The 26,991-nt window shown below is 44.1% G+C and overlaps 1 protein-coding gene across 2 annotated transcripts in view; it reads right to left on the minus strand.

The window, feature by feature from the left end:
• Positions 1-8,785: 8,785 nt before the first annotated feature.
• The window catches only part of HPSE2 (heparanase 2 (inactive)), a 676,598-nt gene continuing 658,392 nt past the window's right edge, over positions 8,786-26,991 (minus strand). Inside the window, exon 12 of one of the 2 annotated variants that reach the window (XM_042907947.1) lies at positions 8,786-9,629. In XM_042907947.1, the coding sequence (XP_042763881.1) occupies positions 9,464-9,629 (166 nt within the window). In that variant the 3' untranslated portion in view covers positions 8,786-9,463. Of the gene's footprint in view, positions 9,630-26,819; positions 26,924-26,991 lie in introns of those variants that run through there. The other variant, XM_042907948.1, reaches the window with a different exon arrangement.

The following is a 26,991-nucleotide window of genomic DNA, read 5'->3' on the forward strand; positions in this document are numbered from 1 at the left end:
CACAAAGATTTCCTCCTGTTTTCTTCCAGAAGTTTCACAGCTTATTTTGCATTTAAGTCTATGACCCATTTCAAGTTGATTTTTGTAGAAAGTATGAGAGAAATGTTCAGGTTCATTTTTTTGCATATGGATATCCAATTTTTCTTGCACCATTTGTTGAAAAAAAAATCCTCTCTCCATTAAATTACTTTGACACGTTTGTCTCAAATAAATTGACTATAAATGTGTGGATCTATTTCTGGGCTCTCTATTCTGTTCAATAAATTTAGAAGGATTCAGGTCACACTAAGGATTTTATTGATTTTCTCGAAGAAACTGCTTTTGGTTTCAGCAATTTTCATTGGTTTTTCTGTTTTTTATTTCACCAATTTCCGTGCTATTTACTATATCCTTTCTTCTATTTACTTTGGATTTAATTAAATTTTTTTTTTTTTTTTTTTTTTTTTTAGTTTCTTAGAACCTGACCCATTGATTTGAGACCTTTTGTCTTTTTTTCTAACAAAGGAGTTTGCTGCTATAAATTTCCCCCAAGGTACTGTTTTATCAGCTCCCACTTTTGATATGTTTTATTTTCATTTTCAATTAGTTCAAAATGCTGTCTAATTTTTCATTTGATTATTTTTTTGGCCCATGGATTATTTAGAAGTGTGTTATTAATTTTCAACTATTTGATGGTTTTCTGGGTATCTTTCTGTTATTGGTTTCTATTTCAATTCCATTTGGTCAGAGAATATGCTTTGTATGACTTGACTCCTTTTCAATTTATTTATGGCCTAGGATATGGTAAATCTTGGTGAATGTTCCTGGTGTACTAGAAAAGAATATGTAGGTATTTTTCTTTTGTTGGGTTGAGTGATCTATAAATGTCAGGTCAAGTTGGTTGAGAGCAACATTTAAGTCTTCTGTCTTCTTAATGATTTTCTGCGTACTTACTCTATCAAATATTGAGATAATGGTATTGAATTCTCTAAGTGTAATTATGGATTTGTCTCTTTCCCCTCCCAGTCTTGCCAGCTTTTGCCTCATATATGTTGAAGCTCTGTTATTTGATACATAAACATTTATGATTGTTATGTTCTCTTAACGAATTAGCCCCTGTATCATTAGGAAATTACCTTTTAATCTTTGACACTATCCACTGCACTAAATCTACTTTGTTTGAGAATGGTATGGTCACTTCAGCTTTATTCTGATTAGTGCTCACATGGCCTGTGGCAGAGTTCAGGACATGCTCCCCCAAAATACACCGCTTTGGTATATTGATGATTGTGAGCTAAAAGCATGCTGACTTTCCTTTTCTTTCTGCAAGCAAGAGATGAAACTCCCATGGGAAAGAGGCCCTCCCTATTCCAGGAGGAAAGGAGCTTTCTTCTCACCAAAGAGGGAAAGTCTAGGCAAAGAGAAATCTGTGCAAAGAGACCCGGTTAAACTAACTCTTACCTTTCTTTAGTCTCCACATAGAGTTTACTTTCCCACAATTGCCAATCTTCAACATGGTATATACACACTGAGGCCTAGCCAGTTCTTTGGGTCTTCATTTTTCTTGTGGGGGCTCCCACGTTCATGTTAAAAATCACTAAATAAAATCTCTGTGCTTGTCTCCTATTTCTCTGTTTTATGGCAGCCTCAGCCAGAAACCCTGAGAGGTAGAGCAGACATTCTACCTCCCCTGCATATGTGATCTTCTATCCTTTACTTTTAACCTACTCATGTTTTCATATGTAAAGCACAATTTTTTTGCAGGCAGCATATAGTTGGGTCTTATTTTTTACCCAGAATGACAATCTGTGCCAGGCTGAATTGTCAGCTTGTATGTTAAGAACAACTCACATATAATGTGATTATTACTATGGTTTAAAGTCTATCAGTCATTATCTGGCTATTTGTTTTGTATTTGTCCTATCTTTTCTTTGTTCCTTTTTTCCTCCTTGTATGCCTTTAAGAACATTTATCAAGTACTTTTATGATTCCATTTTTTCTCCTTTATTGGCTTCAGGACCAGGACTGGGGTGAGGAGAACGACATGCTCACCTTGAGTGCAGAATTTAAAGGGATGGAAAAGGTTTGGTAATCAATTTAATACTGTTTCAATTAGTGGTTTTAAAAGTCAAAACTAGGGGCATCTGGGGGGCTCAGTCAGTTAAGCGTCCAACTCTTGGTTTTGGCTCAGGTCATGATCCCGTGATTTGTGAGATGGAGCCCTGTGTCGGGCTCTGTGCTGACTTGGTGTGAAGCCTGCTTGGGATTCTCCCTCCCCCTCTTTCTCTGCCCCTCCCTGTGTGTGCTCTCTCTCTCAAATAGAATAGATTTGAACAGCGTTCAAATCTATCATCTTACTGTTTTCTATTTGTCCCCCTGTTCTTTGTTTTCTTTTATTTCTTGCTTTCTTTTAAATCAACTATCTTTAAAATTTTTTTTACTGTTTATTTTTGAGAGAGGAGAGAGAAAGAGGGAGAGAGAAAGAGAACAAGAGAACGTGAGCGGGGGAAGAGAAGAAAGAGAGGGGGTGACACAGGATCTGAAGCAGACTCCAGGCTCTCAGCTGTCAGCACAGAGCCCGACATGGGGCTCGAACTCACAAACCATGAGATTGTGACCTGAGCCAAAATCCGACATTCAACTGACTGAGCCACCCAGGTGCCCATAAATCAACTATTTTTTTTATTTTGATTCTACTCTCCCTCCTTCCCTCATTCATTTAGAAATAATACACTCTTTTAATATTCTTTTAGTGGTTACCCTAGAGATTAAAACATGCTTCCTTAACTTATGAAAGTTTAATATAAATTACCTCTTCCTTGAAAATGAAAGGATGCTAGAATACTTTCCCTTTGCCTGCTTTTAAAATGTATGCTATTGTAATGCATTTTTAATTTTCTCTGTATTTTAAATCTCATGAGACAATATTATTATTATTATTATTTTATATTTATTTAGATTTCCCCACATATTTGCCACTAATGTTGTTAGTAGAGGGCAGAGCATCCAGTACTAGATGCATCCTAACTGGATAGCGGTGGAACAACACAGATCGTTTTCTGCTAAAATTCAGCCAAGTACTAGGAGTAGCAAGACTTAAGGGAATGGAAAGAGGCAAAAGAAAGCTTCTTTAGGTCATTCTGAAGTATTAAAAAAAATCCTTCGAATTTAGGTATCCTCACATATGGTCTGTAACACTCACTTGATGACGCTCAATTAGAGGGACCCAACGTCATTGATAAATTTTCTGGTTTCCTAGCTGTCCATCAAAGTTTTGTGCTCCTTTTTCATGAATGTCTTACTCTGTTGAGTCTGTTATAACAAAAATACCATAGACTGCTTGGCTTATAAACAACAGAAATTTATTCCTCACAGTTCTGGAGGTTGGGAAGTCCAAGATCAAGGTTCCAGCTGCTTCAGCGTCTGCTGAGAGCCCACTTTCGATGTGTCCCCAAGTCGTGGAAGAGGCGAAAGAGCCCTCTGGGGTTTCTCTTATAATCCCACTCATGAAGGCTCATCCCTCACAACCTGATCTCCTCCCAAAGGCCACACCTCCAAATACCATCACATTGGGAATCTATCACATAGGGTAAGGTTTCAACATAGCAATCTTGGGGGGGATCAAAGACATTCCATTTATAGCAACAAAATATAATTGTTGTTGAGAAGTGACTGTCCAGTCAGGGACTTTATTTCTGAAACTCCAGCATCTAGATGGGATCGTGTAATTGACTTATGGCTAATGGAATTGAGTGGAAGGAATTTATGCTAACTCTAGGTTAGGTCCCCCAAACTACTCCCATGTGATTCTGCACACTCTCCTTGTCTTCCCGCTGCATGTTGACGCCCATAGCAATGTTGGAGGCCAAGTGCTAAAATGGCACACAGCCTACCAGTCTGGATCCCTGACGGACTATGTGCATGGAACCACTACTTACCCCACTACCACCAATTGACCTTTACACGATCTGTTAGCAAGAAATAAACGTCGTTTATGTTAAACCACTGAGATTCTGGGGTTTATCTGTTATTGCAGTTAACAGTTACTTCAAACATCATCAATGACATCTAACTTGAAAAATAAAACTTAATTTCCACTTAGAGTACTTGAAGCAGGGCTTGTGGGGAAGAGGGAAGCGGGAGAGAGCAGCACATCATGAAATCAACGATACCCATCATGTGTTAGTTCATTGGGTCAAAATGTAGTGTGGACAACAGTGGGCCCCTCTCCCCACAGAACACCCTGAGAACAGAAAGTTAGAGTATTCACATTTTATTACTTACAGAGTGTTACCTCAAAATAGAAACTACCTCATGGACCCAAATTCTCTGCAATCGCCAAGCTCATATAAACCTTAATATAATCTGTTTTTTGGAAGCAAATATTAACACCTGTTAAAATCCCCTGCAGAGAAGAAATTTTTCCTGGGAGATGTTCCTGCACTTTCTTTGCCAACTTTTAGATGAATAAAACTTAGGTTTCTTTTTGCTTCTTCCAAAAATATAATTTATTACATAACATTTACAACTTGAAAAAAATCCTAGAATATTTTCATGAATAATAATTAGAAAAGTTCATGATGTGGGCCGTAAAGAAGGGCCTCCTTTACTCTGCTGGGAGCATAGGACATGGGATTTATTCATGAGCCAGTCGTTCGGAACTTGGTCAGCTCCTGGCAAATGCCCCAGGGCTCCCAGGCAGGGGTGGGGCTCTCTGGTGTTTGGAAGGAAGTGGGTATGAAAGCAGTTGGTTTCTTGTATTTTAGCTTTCTTGTTTTAGAGTGGTCTTTGCAAGTTCTACCCTTAAGGCAATAGTTAATGGGTTTATTATCTAGTCTGGGAAGAAAAGAAACTTCCAAATCTCTCAGTAGTTGGGGCAGGAGGAGCAATGATCTCAGAGGCAGTGCGTGTGTGGGTGCTGACTGGCTCTGCCACTCACCTCCAGGACTTAGAAATATCAGGAATCATCACCTGTGGTGGGTGGTGGTGGTAAGACTGGTCCTTTATTCTACAGAAAAAACACATTCCATTTACAGCACAGGCTGCTCACGGCCCTACTCACTACTCATCAGAACTGCGAGTTGGCTTTCCCATACTTGCCACCAGCTGTTCTGGGCGAAGGCACTGCTAGGGTTCTCTGTAGACACACACAGGCCGGTAAGAAAGCTAGCTGTGGGCAATTTGGAGGTGAGAAAAAGGTGGCCACCACCAGTCCAATTAGAGAGAGCACAATGCAGTGAGAGCAGGCTTTGGAGTTCAATAGATGTGGGTTCGATATCTGATTCTGACTCTGCTTATCTAGATGGTCTTGGACAAATCACTTCTCTGGTCTTCCCTAGTCACCACCCGGGACTGGGCCCGGGAAGGTAGTTACAGAAGCATCTGTCCCTGTTAGCGGAACTCAGAAGCAGTGATTATAGAACTCCAGTTGTTTGGGCTTTATAAAAACTGTTTATCTGTGAGTGCCCCTTACTGTCTTATTTGCAATTCTGGCACATCCCAAGAAAAGATTGCAAACAATTCTACAATCAAGATTTAATTCCCTCTCAGTACAGCAGATTTCCCTGCGCTCCGGGTTGGGTGTCCGTGGCAGAGGGAAGGCCATGGAACTGGAGAGAAGTTAGTGGAAAAGCAATGAGCAGTGTCCAGGCTGGGGCAGGGGCACTGAGGTTGGAGAGAAGGGATAGTGGAGGAGCCTTGCTACATAAATGTTTATGTATTCTTCCCTTGCCTTCTCCAAGCCAGATGTCTATTATTTTTGGCTGCTCTCTTGATGCTTCACATTTTTAAAGTCCTCTTCTGTCCTGGTGTTTTTACTGCCAGCGGTATCCACCTGGTTCACCTTTGCTTCTGCTGGATTTAAACACTGCCCTCTTGTTTTCTGAAATAAAACCATTCTCAGTGGATTTCCAAGGGGAATCCAGCAGCCGCATCCCTCTCAGACACAGGGGCCTGGAGTGCAAGGGCAGAGCACACCTGCAGAGGCTGGGCATGGCCTGGAGCACTGGGCAGCTCAGCAGGTCACAACCCTGCGGGGTCCTTCCCACTCCCACCTCAGGAGGCCTCAGCAACTCCTAGTGCTAAAGGCCAGCGGGGGCCTTTCAGATGGAATCCACCAATGACCTCTGCCATTCTGGAGGGTACATGGCTTGGACCCATCTGCCCCGGGGACTGGACAACTACTGGGGAAGGGCTGGGGCTACGAAGGCGAGTGGACCATTAGGAATTGCGGTTCTAGGAGTCCTGGGCCTTACTTAGTCTCATTGTAGCCCAGTTCTGGGATTTTCAAGCGTTTCTCCGGCCAAAGATAAGCTAATATCCCACAGTTGCAGCTTTTTCAGGGTAGTAGAAGAATTGAGACTCTTTCTTCAAATAACAATGAGAATTTGTTCTGAGCCTTTGTGATAAGAAAGGAGAAAGAAAATCATTCCTAGAGGCAGGAAGAGCAGAAAATCGTTTCAACAAAAGGCACAGACTTCTCATTATACTTTTATTATGCTTTCAAATAAGCATTTCTGCAAGGCCATTCTTCAGTTTAAAGTAAAGTGATTCTAAAGTCTTAGATGATCTCGGCCATGTCTTGTTTTAGGAGGAAAAGTCTGATCTGGAAGGCTGGTGGCTGAACTCTCTCGTTCCAGGGCCCAGCCTGGCAAGCCTGCTCCCCTAATGTGCACTGTGATGCTGAGTTTTGCCACGGGCTGTTTTTTTTTTTTGGGGCGGGGGGGAGTGTGATCGGGGAATCCCTTATAAGAAGTGATCCCTACTGATTTAGTAATTATCTTCCACTCCAAAATGAAAAAGCCAGGACAGATGCCCTGTACCGAAATCCTTGCAGAATGTGATGTTATTGTGAGTTTCTCAGTATCCTTTGAATAATGCAAATACTTCTTCCATGAGACAGTTGCAAAGTTAGAATTGCAGGACCACAAAGATACATTTCAGTGATTCCCTTATCCCTTTATTAACTAAAAAAAAATAAAAACAAAAACAAAAAAAACAAAAAACCCAAAAAAACCCAACAAACAAAACTTAAACCTCTTGGGAGCATTTAATACACAGAGAAAGATAAAAGAAGCAGAAACTGCCTGTATTCTGCAAGCTTAGAAGCTTAGTGAAGAACCAGCACTATTTACACAGAGTGTGCTTGCACAGAGCTCTGGAGGTTTGCTGCAGTGAATTAGCAGGACCTGTGGAAAGGTAAGGGAGTGAGGCTGTGAGGCGGGCGACCCCTGGGCCTGCTGGTTAAATGAGCAGGCTCTGGATTATTCTGAGCTCAGCAACCCACTCCCCTGGGTGGCCCCAGGTAGGCTGTGAACCTCTCTGTGCTCACAGGAAGGTGGGGGTGAAACTGGTGACTCCTTCAGGGGGCTACTATGTTCGTAAAGCAAACTAGCCAAGCCCAGGCCCAGGCCTGCAGAGACAGCCACTAACTCGCGTCATCAGCAAGGGCTTGCAGCTATGCCTGTACGGCACATAGAAGAGGTTTTGATATCTGCACACATTTTTTAAAGCTTGGAGTAACAACTTATTTGTCTCTTTTCCTCTCTCTTCCTCACTTGGGCTGTCCTCTGACTCTGCTTTCCCTGCTTTCTATCCCGGGTCTTGGCACTTCTCTCTCCTCCCCTCGCAGAGCTGAGCCTTCGGCAGAAGGTGCCTGCTTCCCGAGAAGAGGAGGCCCCCGTCGCTTCCAGGCAGAGCACACCCACTGACCGGGTCCAGCCCAGTCCTTGGCCCCCCCTTGTGCTGGCGGTGGCACCAACCTCCTGTGTTGTCGTCCTTCCACACCTGCTGACAAACACCTCAAAACCGAGTCCACTCTCTGCCTCGTGCATAGAATGCGCCCGTGGGCTTCCCTCTCCCAAATGCCCGCTTCTCCCAGCTGAGTCTCCTAGACTTCCTCCCTTGTGTAATCTTCCTCCCAAGTCTCACCTCAGACCTGGCCCTGTCCTAGGCCCTTTGGGCATCTTAGGCATCCGCCTGGCCCCTGGCCTCAGCAACCCTGACCCTCCACTCCTCTCCTACCCTCTCTCAACAGCAGAAACTGGACTGCTCTCTTAATTGGAACCCTCTGACATTGTCAAATATCTCCTCCTTTGAAAAAGCGCCATTCATGTCCTTTATCCTGAGAAAGAAAATCAAACCCGCAAAAAGACAGTCATTTCAGTGGCAGCTTATTTGAGTCTTACCCCTTGAATCATACAGAAGGTCTTTATCAGGAACTTTAAATCAGTCTGCTTCCCCCTCCCCAACCCAGGGGCTTCCCACCCACCACCCCACAGTTCCCCACCAGATCTCCACCTCCAGATTCCCCCTTGCCCCAGGTGGTGAGCCAAAAACTTTGTTCTGTGCTCACACTGGCTGGTCCGGGATAGCACAGACCTGGTCATCTTTCATGACCAGATTAGATTTCTGCCCAGTAAATGCCATTGAGAGGCACACAGCTACTTAGGAAGAGGCAGAAAGGTTAGATCCAATGACTTTTGATTTATACAGTTTTTTATGGTTTTGGTCAAACAAACCATGAATGGCTTGCTCTACAAGCTCTTAAGATTCTCTCAGATTTGATGCAGGTCTAATTACTTGCTTGTTCAGTTGGGGTGTGCGTGCATGTGTGCATGTGTCTATGGTGGTTCAGCGTGCTTTCTCTTCATACTAAAACTCTCTCCCTCCCAGACACATGACGGATGATGATTGCTTTTTGTGGTGCCTAATACATTGCTCTCCACTCCATGAATATTGTTACCTGACTCCCATTCCGACCCAAGGGGAATCTGGATTCACAGAGGAATAGAACCCTTTTACAAAATCTGGAGCATGATTGCAATTTTACTTTGGAAGCACCCGTTTCCCAGAGGAATAGCGAGTGATGGATGCCACTGTCAGAAGCCCAGATGCGCACACTCATACATCAGCCAGGAAATGACATAAACAGCTCGCCCAGCAGGCCGGCGCTGACCCACCCACTTGCTCCCCTGTGGGAAGAGAGGTGGTAGGAAACCCAGGGCAACAGAAGGGAACAGCCAAGGAAAGGAGTTGGGAGAGGGCTGGGCTCTTTCAGGCCCACCTGGTTATTTCTTTCCTCATCTTCTGCGGAGGGCAGCCATCAAAGGCTCAGAGCCATAGTTCTATTGCTATGTGACCAGGATCATGGAGAGTTGTTTCCTTGGTCCTGGGAGCGTGCCGTCAGCTTGTTTTCGTGGTACGTGTACGTGGATACATACAGGTCTACACACAAACCTTCCTCCTTACACAGGTACGGGTGATGTCTACATTTTCCTTCGGGGCGGATGTGGCCTACCTAGGCTAAGCTCATGCTACGGCATTTGTCTCTTTGCAGAGCAAGTCTGTGCTGATTCCAGCAGGATTGGGCAGCAGAGACTGTTTTGTTGCTAAGAAGATGTCTGAAAAATAAGGACACTATTAGGGCAGGAGAGTGGAAAGCAGTTCAGCAGGCCTGCTGGTAGCTTGTGACTGTGAGGGTGGTTTATCGGTAGCGGCAGGCCAAAGCGTTGACATTCTTGACCACATAAAAGCCCATGGTGACTGGAGGGATGACCAATGTCCGGCCGGCCCGCAGGGGGCGGGGCTTCAGTTCTGGGAGGGTCCCATCATCCACCATCACTAAGGGCTGGCCGTTCAGCTGCACTGACCTGCAGTGAAGAAAAATAGCACGGGCTTGTCATTCATCATCCCAGCAGAGCCTGTCTGATACTTGCCCAGCTGTCACTTACTGACACTTGCTGTGCCCAAGTGCTCACCTGGGCGTTTTACTTCTAAAAACTCATTAAAAAATTCCAGCAATGCTCTGAGAAAGAAATTGCCATTATCCCATTTTACCTCGAGTGGCTAAATGACTTGTCCAAGGTCACACAGCATGTAGTGCTGGGAGCCAGAATTTGAACACAGGAAGTCTAGTTCCAGAGACACAGCATTTAGACAAATGAGAAGTCCATGATGCAGAAGCTGAAAAGTGTCTTAGGCCTATTTTTAAAATCATAATAGCAAATCTGTTTGACTTTATACCTAAAGAATTTTTTCCTGTGGAATGATCCGAAGGCTTATGATGGTCTCAGAAATCTCCTATTTAATTGCTATCTTTAATTTATTTGAGAGATTAGAGAATTAACATCATGTCACTTGACTAGGGTTGTTCTGAAGGAGGACAGAGACATTTAGAGACTCCTTTTTCTAGTCTGAGTTTTCTTATCAAATATTTAACGGATGTTTCTGTTTTAGCAGCACAATGGAGTAGGTGATAAAGTACGCATTTTTAAAAATTTGAGTTCACCCATCCCGCTTGCTTTTATTCTTCCTGTGCACCAGCCATCTCCAATCCTGGAAAGAGGGCCACATTCGGAGCACACTTAGGAGAAAAGGAAATAACTCATCACCCACCCTTGGCCTGTGGTACAGAATGCAGAGAACTTCCCAGCTGTTCCTGACCCAGAATGACTCGTACGGCTATGTACCCAGATGGAAGCTCAGTTTTCTGGGTCAGAAGAAAAGGCTAGAGCCAGGCCACCAGCTGGAAATAAGGCTGTGAGTCACCCTCAGAAAATCAACATTGCATAGTGATGGCTATTTTGGGGCCTTGCCCAATCTCCGACGTGATAACATTGCAGTGATATAATCTGAGCTGTAAAGAGAATGAAATGTTAGAAACTGATATAAAGGTCTTTGTTTCATGTTCCTTGTGTGCTATGAATGATAGGTTTAGAGAGAGATAAGCAGACCTCTCCCCAACAGAGCAGTGAACTCCCAGAGAGGAGTGTGTTGTGAATTGCTCCCAGCAGAGAGCGAGGCAGGGAGGTAGGTCCAGATCTGTCCCGCATGGGTAAGTTTGGGCCTGGTCCAGATCTGACAGAGGAACAGCCACCCTCCTCTTGTCGGTATGACTGAGGAATGAAAGAGGGAGCAGGGGACTGGAGAGCCAGGCCTGCCTCTGGAAAAGTGTAGAAGTAGGAGAACCGAGATCTGGTAAGTTGACCTCATCAAATCTGCAAGGAGCTTTTGATCCAAATGTGAGTGACCCTCTCTGGTGAAGACAGTCTGTCTACTCATCTACTCATTAGAGTGGGATGCAGGATGAGGAGAAGGGGCCCAGTTACAAAAAAAAAAAAAAAAAAAAAAAAAAAAAAAGCCAGAACAGGTCTTCACAGTATATTCTCATTATTTTATTTCAGGTGGTGTGAATATCCAACAACCAGACATATGCACCATCAAATAAAAGTTCAATAATGTAATTAATCTTTCCAATGAATACTCAATTGATATCCCTGCTCTACTTGAAAACCTTCAGTGTTCCCTCTTACATATGGAGTTGGGGGCCAGCCCCTCCCGCTAAGGAATTTAACTTTGTGTGATCCCAGAGCACTGGTATCTCTGGGTTCTGGAAAGTGCAACACAGTGTGATAAGCAAACCAGCCTTTGAATTTCTATATTGCTATCCTGGAACAGGCCCCATTCTGATTCCTTACTGGTTATTTCAAAAGCTAACCCGAGTATGGGTGGAACCAGGGAGCATGGTTGAGATTCTGGGTTGATCTCTAATTCCAGGATCCCCATCACTGACTTGCTAGACGGTCTGGCAAATCTCTTCACCTCCCTTCCTGAGGTTTTCTCATTTCTGCAACTGCTATAGGCTGCAGGGCCAGAGACATGAAATACAAAGTATGAAGGTGCTTTGAGAGCATAACGAACCCGTAAGTGGGAGATGGTGTTTTGTTATTAATTCTTTTTGCTGTAGTCACGGGACACTTACTGGTCCTTGTACTTGACTGCTTTTGGGAGTGACAAGTTCATGGCTCCTCTTAAAGCCCTCTTTTCCCTTAGCTCCCATGGGACACCTCTCTCTCTCTCTCTCTCTCTCTCTCTCCCTCACGCACTCTCTTGATCCTTCATTTCTGCATGTGGTTGCCTTTTGAGGGGGGACTACTGGCTTCTACCTGTCTCTCGGATGCTGGTGCTTTGTCCTTGGATCTCTTATTCTCCCACACTGCACACTCCCACTGAGTGCGCTTACCTGCACCCAGGACTTTGACTGTTATCCACATCAATGCTTCCAAACCGGACCTAAAGCCTTCTAACTAGTGTATCTCCCCTTGGCTGTCCCACAGGAACTTCAAAGTCTCTAAGTCCAAACTCAAAATCTTCTCCTCAAACCCTGTCCTTTTCTCTGCCTTTTTTGTATTGGTAACACCATCTATCCAATTACCTAAGCCAGAAAGCTGGGCATCTGGGACTTCGCCCCCAATTCTCTGTCAGGGGCATTGAGTCCAATCAATTCTACCTTTTAATATTTTTCATATCTGCTTTCTCTCCCTGCACTGCTACTATTCTAGTTCAGAACTTGCCACGTAACCCATCTCTTTGCCCCCTGCCTCGCCTTCCTCCTGCTGCCTGCCACAGTGCTGACAGAGCAATCAATTGCTGTCACTGCTTTAACCTCTCCGGCATCTCCCCATCCCTTCTGCTTTCACATGGACAACGAGGCCTAGCTCTGGCTAGCTCTTCAGTCTCAGATCCTGCCAGCACCCCTTACTCCCCTGTTAACTGTGGCTCACTGACCTCAGGAGGTGGGTATGGGCTGAGTTGGCAGTTATAATCATGAATAAAGATTGTTTCACAATGAAAAGATAGTTAAGTCTTGCACATAAACGAAATACATATTTCTCAAATGAAAATGTAAGTAGACACATTTGGGTGTGTAAGTTCCCACTTACAATTGGGAATAAAGTACACAACTTCATTTGAAAGTATAGTAAATATTTTGCAAATGTAAATATCAGTACATTTGGGATTAATAAGACACAAGTTCATTTAAAATTGTTATAAAATTCCTAACAGACTTTTTGTTGGGAGGAGGGGGACATGATGTGCTTTTTTCAAGCAAGAGATTTAAAAGGACACTAACTATAATGGGGCAGGGCCATGACATGTGCCGACATCACAGAGGAACCCTAGTCCTTTGCAAAGCCTACGTCCTCACTTGGAGTGACTGAATTCAACACCCTGCAGTCCCACGTATGTGGTGCCCCTTCCTCCTGGAGCACAGCCCACCCTCCTCCCCTGTTAGACTAACCACACTGGGTCCTTGCAGAACTCCTCACGTGTTGTCCCCCTGGGGAACCTTCTCTGATCCCTGGGCTGGGCAGAAGCCCGAACTCTGGACTTTTGTGTATCCCAAACTTCTCAATAACCATCTCACTGAACTGTAGTGTCTTACTCTCTCCCTCACTGGGCTGTAAGCTTGGTTAGGAAAGGGATCACATCTTTCACCCCTAAATCCTTGGTGCCTAACAAGGTGGTTGGCATAGAGGGACAAAATATTTTGGGACAAGTGAATGAGCTCTGAGGCTCTTTTGCATTACTTCTGATCTTCTGGGGTGGAGTTTCTCCAGCTTGAGAGAGGCTCCCTGGAGGTTCGTGGAGTGTCTTCACAGATTTCATTAACCTACCAATTACTCTCACTCTCAGTGGTTCTGGAGATGTTAGATAAGACCTGAATTATCGCTGATTCTCAGTCATTCACCAGATAACTTATCCCAACCTGACATGAGGCCATTGATCATGGATAGTATTTTTTATCCTTAAAAAAGATCTATATGACCATCTCTTAGCTAAGCCAACATGAGTTAATTTCCTGAGACCCTGAGTCCCCATACATCCTCATCTATAAAGTCCCTCCATTATAAAGAGAGACCATGTGCTTTACCACCTCCATTCTATTTTTCCTGCTTACATTTTTCTTTTAATAATTATCCTGTTACCCAATGAAGTCACATTATGCTAAATATTACAATAATCTTTCATTTTTGTGAAAAATTTGTAAGTTTAAAAACAATCACATTGATGATGAAAGTCACTGATTAGTACACAAGGTCTATGTAAAAGGCATTTTGTTATGATTTCCTTTGACTGTTGCATTTAGTCCTTCCAATGACTAACTAAGGCGGGGGTTAGTATCCCTATATTATCCATGAGGAAATCAACGCTTAGAGGTGCCTCAACTAAGTTACACAGCCAGTAAGTGGTAGGAGTGAGATTTGCAATGCTCCCTCGAGATTGCTAAAGAGCCCTGTGAAGTACATGGGGCAGTTATTATTATTATTATTGTAACTTTATTATTGAGGTGAGGTCAGAGAGGTTAAGTGGTCTGGGCAAGGTCACATAGCTAATAGGTGGCTAAGCTAGGTCTCAAATTCAGTCCTCTGACACCTCTCTCTACTATTTCGTGTGGTGCTCCAATTCCAGATGGCACTCACCAAGATCATGTTTCTTTATTTCAAAACCTTTCCTTATCATATTTCCATCATACTTTGGGACCTCCTTTACTGCTCATGACTTTTCAAACCAAATGCTAAATGATCCGGCCTATGTTGAATTATTTTTCTTAATTCCCTAGCTGCTGAAGGCATTTAAATTATCCAAATATTAGGACAACTGCATTTTATCACCATCTGTTTTTACAAAGTCTGAGTTACTTTTCAATTCCTAAATTTGTTTTCTTTATTTTGCATGTTATTTGAAATGGGATTCAATGTGTCAGTGTGGAGTCAAGCCCTCTGCTCTCCAGGTCTCTATGGGAGCCCCTTGCCCAGGTCACCCTCCTTCCCCCCACCACCTGTCTACAGTTTCTGGTCATCATGTCTTGCCCTGTTTCTCACTGGCCCTGGATACAGAAGCAAGCTTTCAACTATTCTGAGGTCCCAGAGAAGCAGGTCTAGTGAGCATACCCCTTGCCAGTCTTGAAGATATATGAAGATTGCTAGACTCTGGCCTGGCCCTGGCTGACCTTTTGTGGGGGCAGAGGCTGGGGGAGCCTGTGTATTATTGGGAGCAGGCTTGGGAGCTGTGTATGCTTCTGGCAGGTATACTTGGGACCTTGAGTGGGAGGTGAAGGGACTTAGAGATAATCGTTCTGCCTCAGCTACTTTGAGGGAGTGATTTGTCTTCTCTTCTCTCCATGTGTAAGACAGACTAGATGAAACCTAAGGTTCCTCCAGTCTTTTTTTTAGGTGGTTGTCCAGAGCCTAACATCTAGCTTGAGGCAGTGTTTAATGTCAAACTCAGAATGATCCTGCACAAATAGAACTGTGATCATGACATTCACCTACCTAGGGTTCAGTAGCTCCCTGCTGATCTTAAAACACTGTCCAACACCTTTACAAGACCCCGTAAGCAAAGCCTTTTACCCACTTCTCCAGCCCCTTAGAGAGGCTCGCCCTAGTCCCTGCCCATTCCAGCTCCCCACTCCCACCACCTCCTCTCATTCCATGCTGCAATTTCTCCAAACAAATCTCTGATCTCAGAATTTGTGGACATGTTGTTCCTGCTGCCTGGAGCCTTCTACTCCCTCCCACTTCCATCTTCCTTTTCCTGGCTAACTCCTCCCATCTGTCCCTCAGGTCAGGTGCTGCTCCAAAGTGCTACCCCATACTTCTTGGGTCTCTGCCCTCATCACAGGGTACTGGCATTGCTGACTGCTTATCAGTCCACTAGACAGAAGACCATGTGTCTGTCCTGTTCATCCCTGCACTTTTCCTACACCAACTTACATAGCAGGTACTCAATAGAAGGATTGGATATAAATATGCCGGCAGACGAACCTAGAAAGAAAAGATACTGGACTGGAGGGCCAGAGACCGGAGTCTTGCAGACTTGCAGACTTGCGGAATGAAAGGCACAGGCCTGAACATGTGAACAGTCCCTTCTGGTCTCAGTTTCTGGATCGTTAAACCATGAGAGAGGGGGAAGGCGGGAAAGAAGGAGTGGCGGCCAGGGGAGAAGGAGGAAGGAGGGAGAGGAAGGAGAATGTGTAAGAATCCGAGTGTGTGTTGGAGAGTGGGCACCAGCTCTGCTTGCTCCTTACTACCCTCCCACCTCCAAGCCGGACTCTCGTTACAGAGTACTCCCCTGGGCGCCACTAGAGGGCACTCTTGCTCCACACAACAGTGAGGGAGAGCCGACTCTGCAGTGGCTCCGGGGAAGCCAGAGCCTGAGCGTAGCCGCGACAGCCGGCACTCCGTCCCCGCAGGGCCCCGAGCGTTTGGCCTCCCGGAGGAAGAAACCACAGGGTCAATCACATCCCAACAAAAACTTCGTTGCGGTCCACTTGGCAAGGGGCCCACCCGAATGTGGCCAATATTAAGGAATCATGCGCATCCGGGCTTCGATTCCCGCCGGGGTGCGGGCTTCTCCGCCAGTGTGCAGGGAGGGGGTCCGCGCAGGTGCGGGGCTGGCGGCGCCCGCGCGACCCGGCGCCCCACTCTCCCGGCCGGGTTCCCGGCGCCCCGGCCTCCCCGCCTGCCGCGCACCTGTGTGCGCTTTACAGGCCCCCGAGGCCCAGCTGCCCCCCTCGCGGCCCCCTCGCTGAGTTAGGAAGCTGGTATGCGCAGCTGCCCTGCCCTTCTCCGGGTCAGGGGCAGGTTAGAGCCTGGAAGTTCGAGGACAGAGGGGCCTTGCTCCTCTCTCCCCTGCTCCAGGCGCGGCTGTGCATCTGGGGTAGCTTAGAAAGGAAGTTCCTTTGAAATGGCCATGAGTGATCGCTACCCCGCTGATGAGGGCTGCTCAGGAGTGCCGCAGGCTGGTGTCACCCCATCTCACTTGCCCGCTGGAGCAAAGGCTGAAGGATGCTCATTATCCTCTCTGGGGGGTGCTCCTGCCTGAGGGGTTCTAGGGAGGATTACTTTCAAGTGTGCCCTGAAGCTTTCCTCCTGCTTGCTTTTTGCCTTGCCTGGAATGTGGTAGAATCTGTCAAAAAGTCCACTCTTCCCTCCAACCGCCATTGGATGTGGCCTCCTTCACGGCGCCTTATTTGATAGTCCCAGATGGAAGAGAGGCCCGTTATCTGCGGCTCCCTCTTTAGCACGCGTCCTTCTCAGCTTTGTTTTATCTGTGTGCTGGAGTCATTTTGCATGCTAGACCCAACTGTTCTCATCCTACTGTTCAGTAGCATGTGGTTTGGTGCCTTCTTGCTTCTGAGAGTCATTCTAATTAATGTTTGTTGAGTTCCACCCAGTCAACCTCTCTAAGGAGTTCTCCTGACTGGACACTCCAATCTCTTTCTCTAGTGTTAGTTACAGGAGACTGTAAGAGAGAGAGCAAATGGAGACGAAAACTTCCTGTTTCCCTCATGCCCCCAAAAGCCCACATCATATAATGAAGTTCCTGGACACTGAGACGTTTTGAGGTTGATATGATCATTTGCCCTTCATTCTGTTCTTTGAGGGGTCTACTGAAACAGTGAGGAGTTTTGATCTGGCTTCTGTATCACTGAGCAAACACTGGGACTTCTTTATGCAAGCAGAGCTAGGGGATTTTATAGGTGAGTTGTTAGAGATATAGGCTTTTCCTGTTTGCAGTCAGGTTTGGGGGTCATGATTTGATCTGTGTTCTATCCAAGTCTGTGTAATAATGGTCCAAGCCATAATGGGATTCTACCACGTGCTTCTAATGGCTTAAAATAACTTAGCACATTTGGCAGACAAGATGAGAGACCAGCTAAGGAACCTGGATTTATACTGATACTGTTAATTCCCAACAGATGAGCAAATCATCTGGGGGCACTTTGGGAAGAAAATCTGACTCTGTGACCATCTCAAAGCTCCATGTCATAGGCATATCACACTCAAACCACAGGACACAATAGGAACCAGCTATAAAAACTATGGGGAGACTTTAATATGTGGTTAACTTGGTTCCCTTCCTGTTGTAAAGAATCAGTGCCATGATCTCTGACGTTCATGAGTGGTGTGTAAGGGGCATTATTCATATCCCTACTGTTCTCTGCAATGTACAAATTCAATTGTAGCAGGCGTAGTCCTAACCTTACCCGTGAAGACAGAAAGCCCAGAAACATGCAAATGCATGGTCAGACACACCATAATTAACACATTATACAAGGAGAGAGATGAGGAAAATCACACTTCTCGGCCTGGATTTTGAGGTCTGCGTTCTGGCTCTATTATATTTTTGTGGCCCTTCCCCTCACCCTACAAAGTATTCCAGTCATGTAAGATGATTTGCTACCACCCACCCCTTTCAAATAAAATGGGCCTTGAACTTTTATACTTCTGACTCTTTAGTAAGCTCATCCCACTGTCTGGAATCTCCTTCTGTCTAGTGTTTCCTAGATGTATGGCTCATCCTTCCAGCTCCTGCTTAATGGGCCTCAGCCTTGAGGACTTCCCAGATTGCCAGGTCAGAATTCATCTCTCCCTTCCTTACACTCCCCTCTGCTATATTTACCCTCTTGTAGTCTGCCTTATCTTCTTGTCTTAGTCTCCTCTGTGGCAAGAGACCAGGTTCCCCGAGCCCTAGCTGTGTAGAGCTGGAAGAGCCAGTGTGGGGGTGAGAAGTGTACCCTTTACGGGCAGTCTGCAGGTGAGATGAAGAGAGTCAGGAGGGCAGGTGTGTGCATGTGTAGTTGTGTGTGCATGCACATGCACATGTGCACAGATGGGTTTTCCGTATGTAAAAGTATGAGATCAAGTCCATAAGCCACACCCCGAATTAGTTCCATCATTCTAAAGTCACAGCTCCCTGGATACCTATTCAAATATGTTAAATCAAGGGGATAAATATCTCAGTTTTATGGGATTTTGATAAAGTGTTCCCTGTAATATCAGGTGCACTGGTGCACCCTCAAAAGTGAAAAATGGGACATTCCAGGTGTCACAGGCTCTGTTCCAGGGCCCACAGATGTCAAAATGCAAAGTGTGCGGTGACTCTGAATCATTCTTGCAAAGATGAGCAGAGAAGAGGTAGTCTGCCAAGTGACTATTGGTGTTTTCCGCAGCTGGTCCATAGTTCGGTGCTCCATGTGCCTATTCTGGAATGAGCCACATGTTCCTGATGCTTGGCAGCCAAAGAAATCCTGATTCAGGGCCCAGGCCCTGCCACAGGGATGAGCTAGATTAAGACTTTTCAGTTTCCTATGTCTCATCTGTCCCCCAAACCACAGCCTCTGGAGGGTGGGGAGAAGGGAGAAGACAAGGGCCATTTCTTCTCAGTCCAGTGGAACTGCCTTCATATTCTGCTTCCTTGCCCCTCAGTTTAGAATCGACTGCTTGGAAACGTGAGCTTTAGCCTAAGGTGCTCATTTACCAGTGTTTCATCTGGGTTATCTGGAACAGAATGGAAATCTCTGCCTGCAGCCAGAGTCCCCAAGTGAGCGAAGGTGGGGAGGGGAGACCACAGCCTTGATGGGCAGCTGTGCAGAGATCCCAGCTGCTGGGAGTGGGCTGCAAGAAAATGTATTCTGGAGCCGAGGGCAAATGAAAAACTCTCAGAAAATAACCCCGAGCGCAAAGTGAAAACCCTGAATTCCTAAACATCTTGGTTTAAGATGTCAAGTCACTGTAAAGTATAAAAGCATTTTATAATCCTCTAATCTGCACAGTGATCTGTACATTACTAATCTGGGAGTTCAAACAAAACAAACAATAAAACCTTTGGGGAACCGTACACATCCTTCTACTTAGTCATAGACAACTCCCGGGGGCTCATGGCATGTTCACACCTTTGGCAAAATGGCTTAGTGCCTAAATGAAGAATAGAATCTGGGTGAAATCAAAGATGCAAATCAGCTGGGATTTTGCTCCAGTATTTTTCTAGAGGGACAGTGGTTCTCGACCTTGGCCACATATTTGAATCACATGGAGAGCTTTAAAAACTACTAGTGCCTGGGTCCCAGGCCAGAGATTTTGGTTTAATTGGTCTGGGGTGTGGCTTGGGCATTGGGGTTTTTAAAGCTCTCAGGTGATTCCAAGTGCAGCCACGGCTGAGCACCAGGGGTAGAAGGAAGAGTGGGGATATGTTTGCAGCTGGGGGTGGAGGGGAATCACACAGCTTTCTAACCATTACGTTCCGAGTTTATTGTGAATAAAAAGAGCTTTTCTCACTGTTTTGGAGTACCGTGTCAACAGGCCCTGGTTTTTTATCCTAAAAGTCAGATGTGAACTTTTCAAAGGCAATTTTTTTTTAACAGTCTGAAGTGAGCATTTTTGCTATTTCAAAAGAACTGCTTCATTTCATGTTTCCCTCTAGTGTGTGCTACAGGGGAAACTAGTGTGCACACTAGTGAGATGAACATGTTCCTCAAAACACAGCACAGAAGTGTGCACGTCGCACTTTACGAGAGGAATTAAGAACCGAATCAGATGAAGCATTTGCACAGATAATGAACTCTGCGTTTAACATTGAAAAAGAAAAACATTGTGCTCCATTCTAATGCTTGCATTTAAAAAAGGGATCCTCTTTTTTTCTGACTTTTTAAAACCAGCACCTGTGTGGGTTAATAGCTTTCCTCACACACTTTCAGCTTGAACAGCACTATTGATGGTTCTTACCTCTTATAGAACATCAAAACAAATTCCAAAGGCATTAAAAAAGTACATATAAAAAATGAAACAAAAAAAGAAACTAGAAGAAAGATACATATTCATCTGATTCTAGGAACATAAATACATAGACATATAAATGGAAAGGAAGAAACCACAAAGCAAAAGATATATAGATTTAACTATATAAAAAGGGAATACTTCTGTATGTCAAGATAATACCCTAAAACTGAAATAGTTGGAAAGACAGCAAATAAAGTACTGGGGAAAATATTTAACATATGTGATAGTTAGCAAAGGGAAAACTGCCTTATGTTAGAAAAAACTTACAAATAATTAACAAACAGATAATAACCCAAATGAAAAATAAGCAAAAGACATAGAAAATTAATAAAAGAAAAACTAAGAGACATGAAAAACTTTCAAGCTTACTAATAATACTCAAATATACAAATGAAGATGAGAATATATTTTTCATTATGAAGTTGGCAACAATTTAAAAATAATACTGTTCTGTGTTGGTGAGGTATATCCGAAATAACAAAATGCTCACATTTCCTACTCCTTCTCAGACCTCCACAACTAAGCTTGTCTGAGGTAAGAACATTGAAGAGCTAATTATAGGAGATAAGGTTCTATAGCTCAGTGGGTTCTAAGGTGAGCAGTCTGGAAACCAGGTCATTTGAAGAATTGTTGAAAGAGTTGAGTGTTTGCTTGGAGGCTAGAACTCTACAGGGAGACCTTGAAAAACCGTTATGAAGAAGGTATAGATTTACTCTGCTTAATTTTTCCAAAGCAAGGGTAGAAATGGGAAGAAAACACCCTCTGGCCACATACAAGGAGGATCTTTTCTACAATCAGAACTGTCTAGTCCCAGAGTGGGCTGACTCATGACATGAGCAGTCTCAATAAACAGAAGCTGACAGGCTTTCTGTCAGGGACGTTATAGAGGAAACTTCTTGATCTCAAAGAGTATTTCCAAATTTTTCCTCTATAAAGTCATCTTTTAATAACTGCAGAACTTTCATAGAGTGGTTTATTTTAAGAAGAAACTAATTTAAATGATCCCAGGCAAGTGGAGATAATGGAAACCTGCAGGGAGTACATCTGGTTGAACAGAGTTCAAAAACTCCAGGTACCAACTAACAGCAACAGTATAGAAATTCAACACTTAGATGTCTCGAGTCCGCTGAGGTAAGTGGAATAATGGCCCTTTGGTCCCAGAAAGCAGGTCTTCAGGTTTTGTTTCTGAGTGTGTGGGTGAAGTCTTGGTATAGAATTCTTAGGGTTAAGACTTTTCCCAAAGCTCCTTTTACCAGATCTGTCCATATCCAAAAATAGATGTGGCACTTCTAGTCATCATTAGAGAGAGATTGTGATAGGTCAGGTGGTAGCTAGTTCAACCCTCACACTCGCCAAGCTCTGAATCTGGAGATGAAGTATCGTAATGTGGTCTGTTCCAACAGGGACATGAAGATATTTTTAAAAGTCTCAGCACCTGGGAGTCAACTTGAGTATTTTCAGACTATTCTGTTTGGCTAACATCAAATGACACCCTTCTAAAGGCAAGCAGTTAGATGCCAATGTTTTTCTTTGATATAGGATTTAATGAGGGTGAAATCAAAGCAAAAGTCATATCCCGAAGAGATGGAAAAAATAAGCAGTATGTAGAAAAAGAAAAAGAAAGATGTTAATTTCTTTACAGAATAGGCAATAAGATTCTGGGTTCATAGGAGTGTTAAGTTTCTTTCAGCTAAAATCACGGCAGCTGAAGGAGAGGCTCATGCAGATAGGAAATTTAAACATTTAATATGGAACCTACTAGCCCCAAAGCAGAAATACTCTACACCTCTCTCATGTGCCACCCATGCTTCCTGTTAGTTGTTTGTTTCTAGTAAGAGAGATGAACTCCTTTAGGACAGGGACCTCAAAATCCCCTTCCCCCTCCCCCAAACACCCCATATTAAATAGTTCTTGAAGGCTATTGATGATGTAGGTTGGCATTAGGAAGATCAGGAGATATTCTGAGAGAGAGAATTTGCATTGAACTTTATGTTCAGACTTTTCCCCCTGATTTGTCTACTTGGGATTCCTGAGGCAGGTTAGACTGCTGAAGGGGAACAAGTTATGTCTGGAACAAAGTAGGATCTCAATAAAAGGTGATGAATGGACGAAGATAGATGTGAAGGCTCACATGTCAGCATCTTTACCTCAGAGATGTACTTCTGGGCTTGTGTTCCATTAGGTGAAGTGGAGCTAGCTAGAGGTGCCTATGTGTATGGGGTCAGAATATAATAAGTCAAGACTAATTTTTATAGGCCCCAAATTAAGGCAATTTATAGTTACTGCTGGCATTTAATAATCCTTTTGTTTGATAAGAGCATAGAAGAAACAAGGGAATTCCCCAATTTGGCTGAGAAAAAAAAATAGCTTTATCAAAATTCTATGACTGGGGGAGGGGCACCTGGGTAGCTCAGTTGGTTAAGAGTTCAATTCCTGATTTCAGCTCAGGTCATGATCTCACAATTCATGGGTTTAAGCCCCAAAATGGGCTCTGTGTTGATGGCACAGAGCCTGCTTGGGATTCTATCCCTCCCTCTCTCTCTCTCTCTCTCTCTCTGCCCCTCCCCAGCCCTCTCTCCCTCTCTCTCTCAAGAAAATCCAATGAAATTTGAATTAAAAAATATTCTATGACTAGGAAAAAGTATCTTAGAAGCAGCTCAGAGAAAAATTTTCAAGAAGGCTCTGAAATTAGGACTTGTGAAGAAAAGTTGACAGAACTGGGATGAATTAGCCTAGGAGAGAGAATATTGTTGAGTAACCTGATACTCTTCACATCCATTCTGTGAAGAGCCTACGATGAAATGAAACCAAACAGTATTGTGACAGGGTTATCTGTACTGAGTATTTGTCAGTATGTCATTACAATTTTATATTGCTGGACTGTTGGGGTAGCACAGAATTGAGGAAGGTGCACTGGATTTGGGGCCAGGAAAATGGGGTGCTAGATACTTTCTAGCTCTATCACTTAATAGTTGCGTGACTCTCTCTCTCTCTCTTTTTTTTTTAATGTTTATTTAGTTTTGTGAGAGACTGCAAGCAGGCAGGACTCGAACTCAGTAGCCAAGCCATGAGATCATGACCCGAGCCCATGTTGGACACTTAACTAACTGAGCTACCCAGGTGCCCCAATAGTTGTGTGACTCTTGAATAAGTCACTTAATGCTCTAAGACTTGTTTTCTTCAACTCTAAAGTACGAGGGAGGCAGGAATTGTTCAATTTTCTTCATGGGGCTCTTCAGAATGTCAAATGACATAATGGCTATTAAAACCATTTATTTTTATCTATAAAGTCCAAGCTACAGTAGGCCACAGTGTTCTTATAAAATTAAGTGTTCAGACAAGACTGAAATTGTGGGCACTCCTTCCCCAGAGGTCTTCAAACCTAGAGCATCCTCTAGTCTAGTTGGCTTTGCCACAGACTATCTATCTAAGGGTATGGAGAATGAACCAGATCACTTCAAAATGTCATTCTTCCCAAGATTCTTTACATCTACTGATTCCCTTAGGTTTCTGTGTTGGAATACAATACTCAATGTGATGAAAGTTGCTTCTTTCTTTTCTAATTTTTGGATAGTTTCCCCTTCAAATTGGAATTGAACAAGATACATAGGGCATGGCACTGGGATGTGACCAAACACCTGTTCTTGGTTTGACTTTTCCCTAAAAACATGAGTCCTGCTTTTTGATATAAGTTGACTTCTTTGGCCCAACTTCATGTTGCTTCCCTGTTTGTTGAAAGACATTAGCGATATTTATGTCTTGGGTAGAAATAATTCTCTAGAGGACAATGTTTACTGCTTTGTGTGCACATGGGGTACTGGGCAGATTCTCTCCTTTGTGGGTGACAGAGATGCCCCAAAGGTGCTCTCTGACTTATCCAGAATGGGAACTAATATTGTTTTGGGTGTAAATGGTCAGTCTTTCTCTCAGAAAGGTGAGAAACCAGGGAACAGGACAGAGGATGGACTTGCAGCTGGAGATTTTCTGGAGAAAATATTACTGCCACTCCCTCTTATAGCACAGGCTCTTTGTGTGGCCTTTTAGTGGCCTGAGGAAGATACTTGGCTGGTGACCATGGAGACAACAGGCTCCAAAAGTGAAGTGGGAGTGGGGGAAGGAGAATGGAAGAGAATAATTGAATTTTAGAGTTCAATGGGAAGCAGAACTCTTTTAGCTCAACCTCCCACTGAGTGAGAATCTTGGAGCACCTCTGAGATGGCCATGGCCGCTCACTCTCTGAGTAATAGGCTACCTCCTAAGAAACCCCATCCTCAGTCAGACCAGGCAAGCCTTTGGAAAATAAGCTCTTTTTGTGGTGAAATCTTTCTCTTTTAAATTGTACTCCTGGTTTGCTGTCATTTTAGAGGATTCTAGGCTAAATCTGTTTTCTTTCATTTAATCCCTGAAATATCTGAAGAAAGTCCTCATGACTTACCTTATTTTTCTTCTCTGAATTAAATCTCCCTATTTCCTTCAGCCATCTTTAAAGCATATGTATTCCAGGCACAGAATACCCTTCTCTTGTACACACTTCAGTTTTCTAAGTTTCCCTTCTCCTATCCTATGGGGTAGAGGGCACCCACCTTTTGTCTGATTCTGAGAATGAGAACTATCTCTCACCTAAAGACTTCAGACTAACTATCTCTCACCTAAAGACTTTGAGTAGCAGGTCCTATGATTGGTTTACTCACTGAAATGAGAAACAGGAACCCTCATTTATGGACTTGGATGCCTAGACTATGCCTGATTGTGGCCCTAAGGGTGCTTCCAGTACCTGACAGTACTTGACCCCCAAGATCATGTGGAAATATCTTTTCAGAGATTTCAAATATACCCAGTCCTGATGGCAGCTCCAAGAGAATGAGAATAACCCCATGTTTTCAACCAATCATAAAAGTTTGCTGGCATTTCTCTACTCCTGAAACCCCAGGCCAAGAAGTCTAACTGGCTTATATGGCACACTGACTTGCTCCATATCCTCTTTCTGGTTCCTCCAGACAAGAGCAATCACAGGTTCCTCTGCTCCCAGAGCCTTCCATCCTCTTCTGAGCTAATATGGCTCCAGGCTGCAACAAGGAATTAGCAGACACAGAACACAGAATCTGGCCCTCGAGGCTTATAAAACAGAGAAGGAGACACCAAAGGCTGAAATCACTTCCTTGCATTTCCTTTCATCCTCTCCTGCAGAGTATGCTTCACCAAAACCACACCCTTCCTGTGAGACCCCTATCTCAGAACTACTGAAGGCTCTTGCACTTATTTGTAGTTATGGAGCAGAGCACTAGGGGCACTGAGTGTGCACCTGGTAGCCCCTACTGTCAGCTAACAGTTCAGGATGGCACAGCACAGGGTCAGAGCCACTGAGGTCTAGAATGGGAGAGGTGCCAAATTAGCAGTAGTTTACAGGAGAGAAACAGGCTTAGAGCATTAAGTGAAGGGCTCAAATTTTCACAGGGAAGTAGTGGCAGGATTAGGTCTGGAATCCAGTTCTCTTAACTCCCAGTCCAAAACTCTTTAATATGATATATGTAAAATCGTATGTGCATGTATTTATGCCTATATACATACGCATGTGCGTGGGTGTGTGAAATTTCCATTTGTAGAAGGTTTCATTTCACCCACATGCTCTAATTTGATTCTCACAATAACCCCCATCTGACAGGTAAGGGAGCCAAGGTTTGCCCAGTTAAATGGTAGCAACTGGATTCATATCCAGGCCTTCTGAGTCCAGTTCCCTCTTCTTTCAATTGCATGGCATTGTTATTTGATCTCAGTGGGCATTACCAAATCCCTCTTCAGGACTCCTGTGGAATGAAATTCTCTTTTTCTCTATTCCTCCTACATTCTCAACAAAGCCGTAACACAACTCATCAAGGTGGTGACAAGGTGGGGCACAAGACGGCATAATTGGAATGTATGTGATATCAGTAGCCAGTGGGAGTTGCTTCAATCACTCTTAAGGATGGAAACAAGCAGAAGGGCCAAGGTGTGGCCAGGTTCATAATCCTGGAGGTAGGGACTTAGGGTGGGGTAAACAGGGTTGGAGGCTTGTGCCCTCGGTTGGTGGGGGAACAAGCTCATAAACTGATCCTACCCTCTGACTACCATCTCCTCCTGTTTCATGGATTTCCATCTGTACCATTCTTATCATAATCTTAACAAGTGTTTTAGCAACATATTATCTTAAAAAACTGAGAAGACTCTGCTTTGGAAGAGCATCTTAGAGATGTCAGAAAGAGAGCAATTTTTTTCCCTCTTCCTCCCCAACGAACTAGAGTCCTGAGTTGAGGAAAAGGAACACAATGGGCATTTACTGCACACTTATTATGTGTCAGAAACTTTACATAGATTACCTTATTTACTCCTCTCCACATGAGATGAAGAAACTGAGACTTGCAGATTATGTAACTTGTGCAAGGACACACAGCCAGCAAATGGCCTGTTGGACTAAAGCATTTGGCCAGTTCCTTCCACGCAGTACACATGACTTTCCAACGCTGGGCAGGCTCAGTTCCTAGTCTCACTGGCTCCACTGGACCCTGAATATCACAATCACTGCTGAGGTGTCAGCCCTTCTGCCAGAAGTAACTTTGCAGGTCATTAGTGA

Source organism: Panthera leo, chromosome D2 (genome assembly GCF_018350215.1).
Source record: "Panthera leo isolate Ple1 chromosome D2, P.leo_Ple1_pat1.1, whole genome shotgun sequence".
Classification (NCBI taxonomy): domain Eukaryota; kingdom Metazoa; phylum Chordata; class Mammalia; order Carnivora; family Felidae; genus Panthera; species Panthera leo.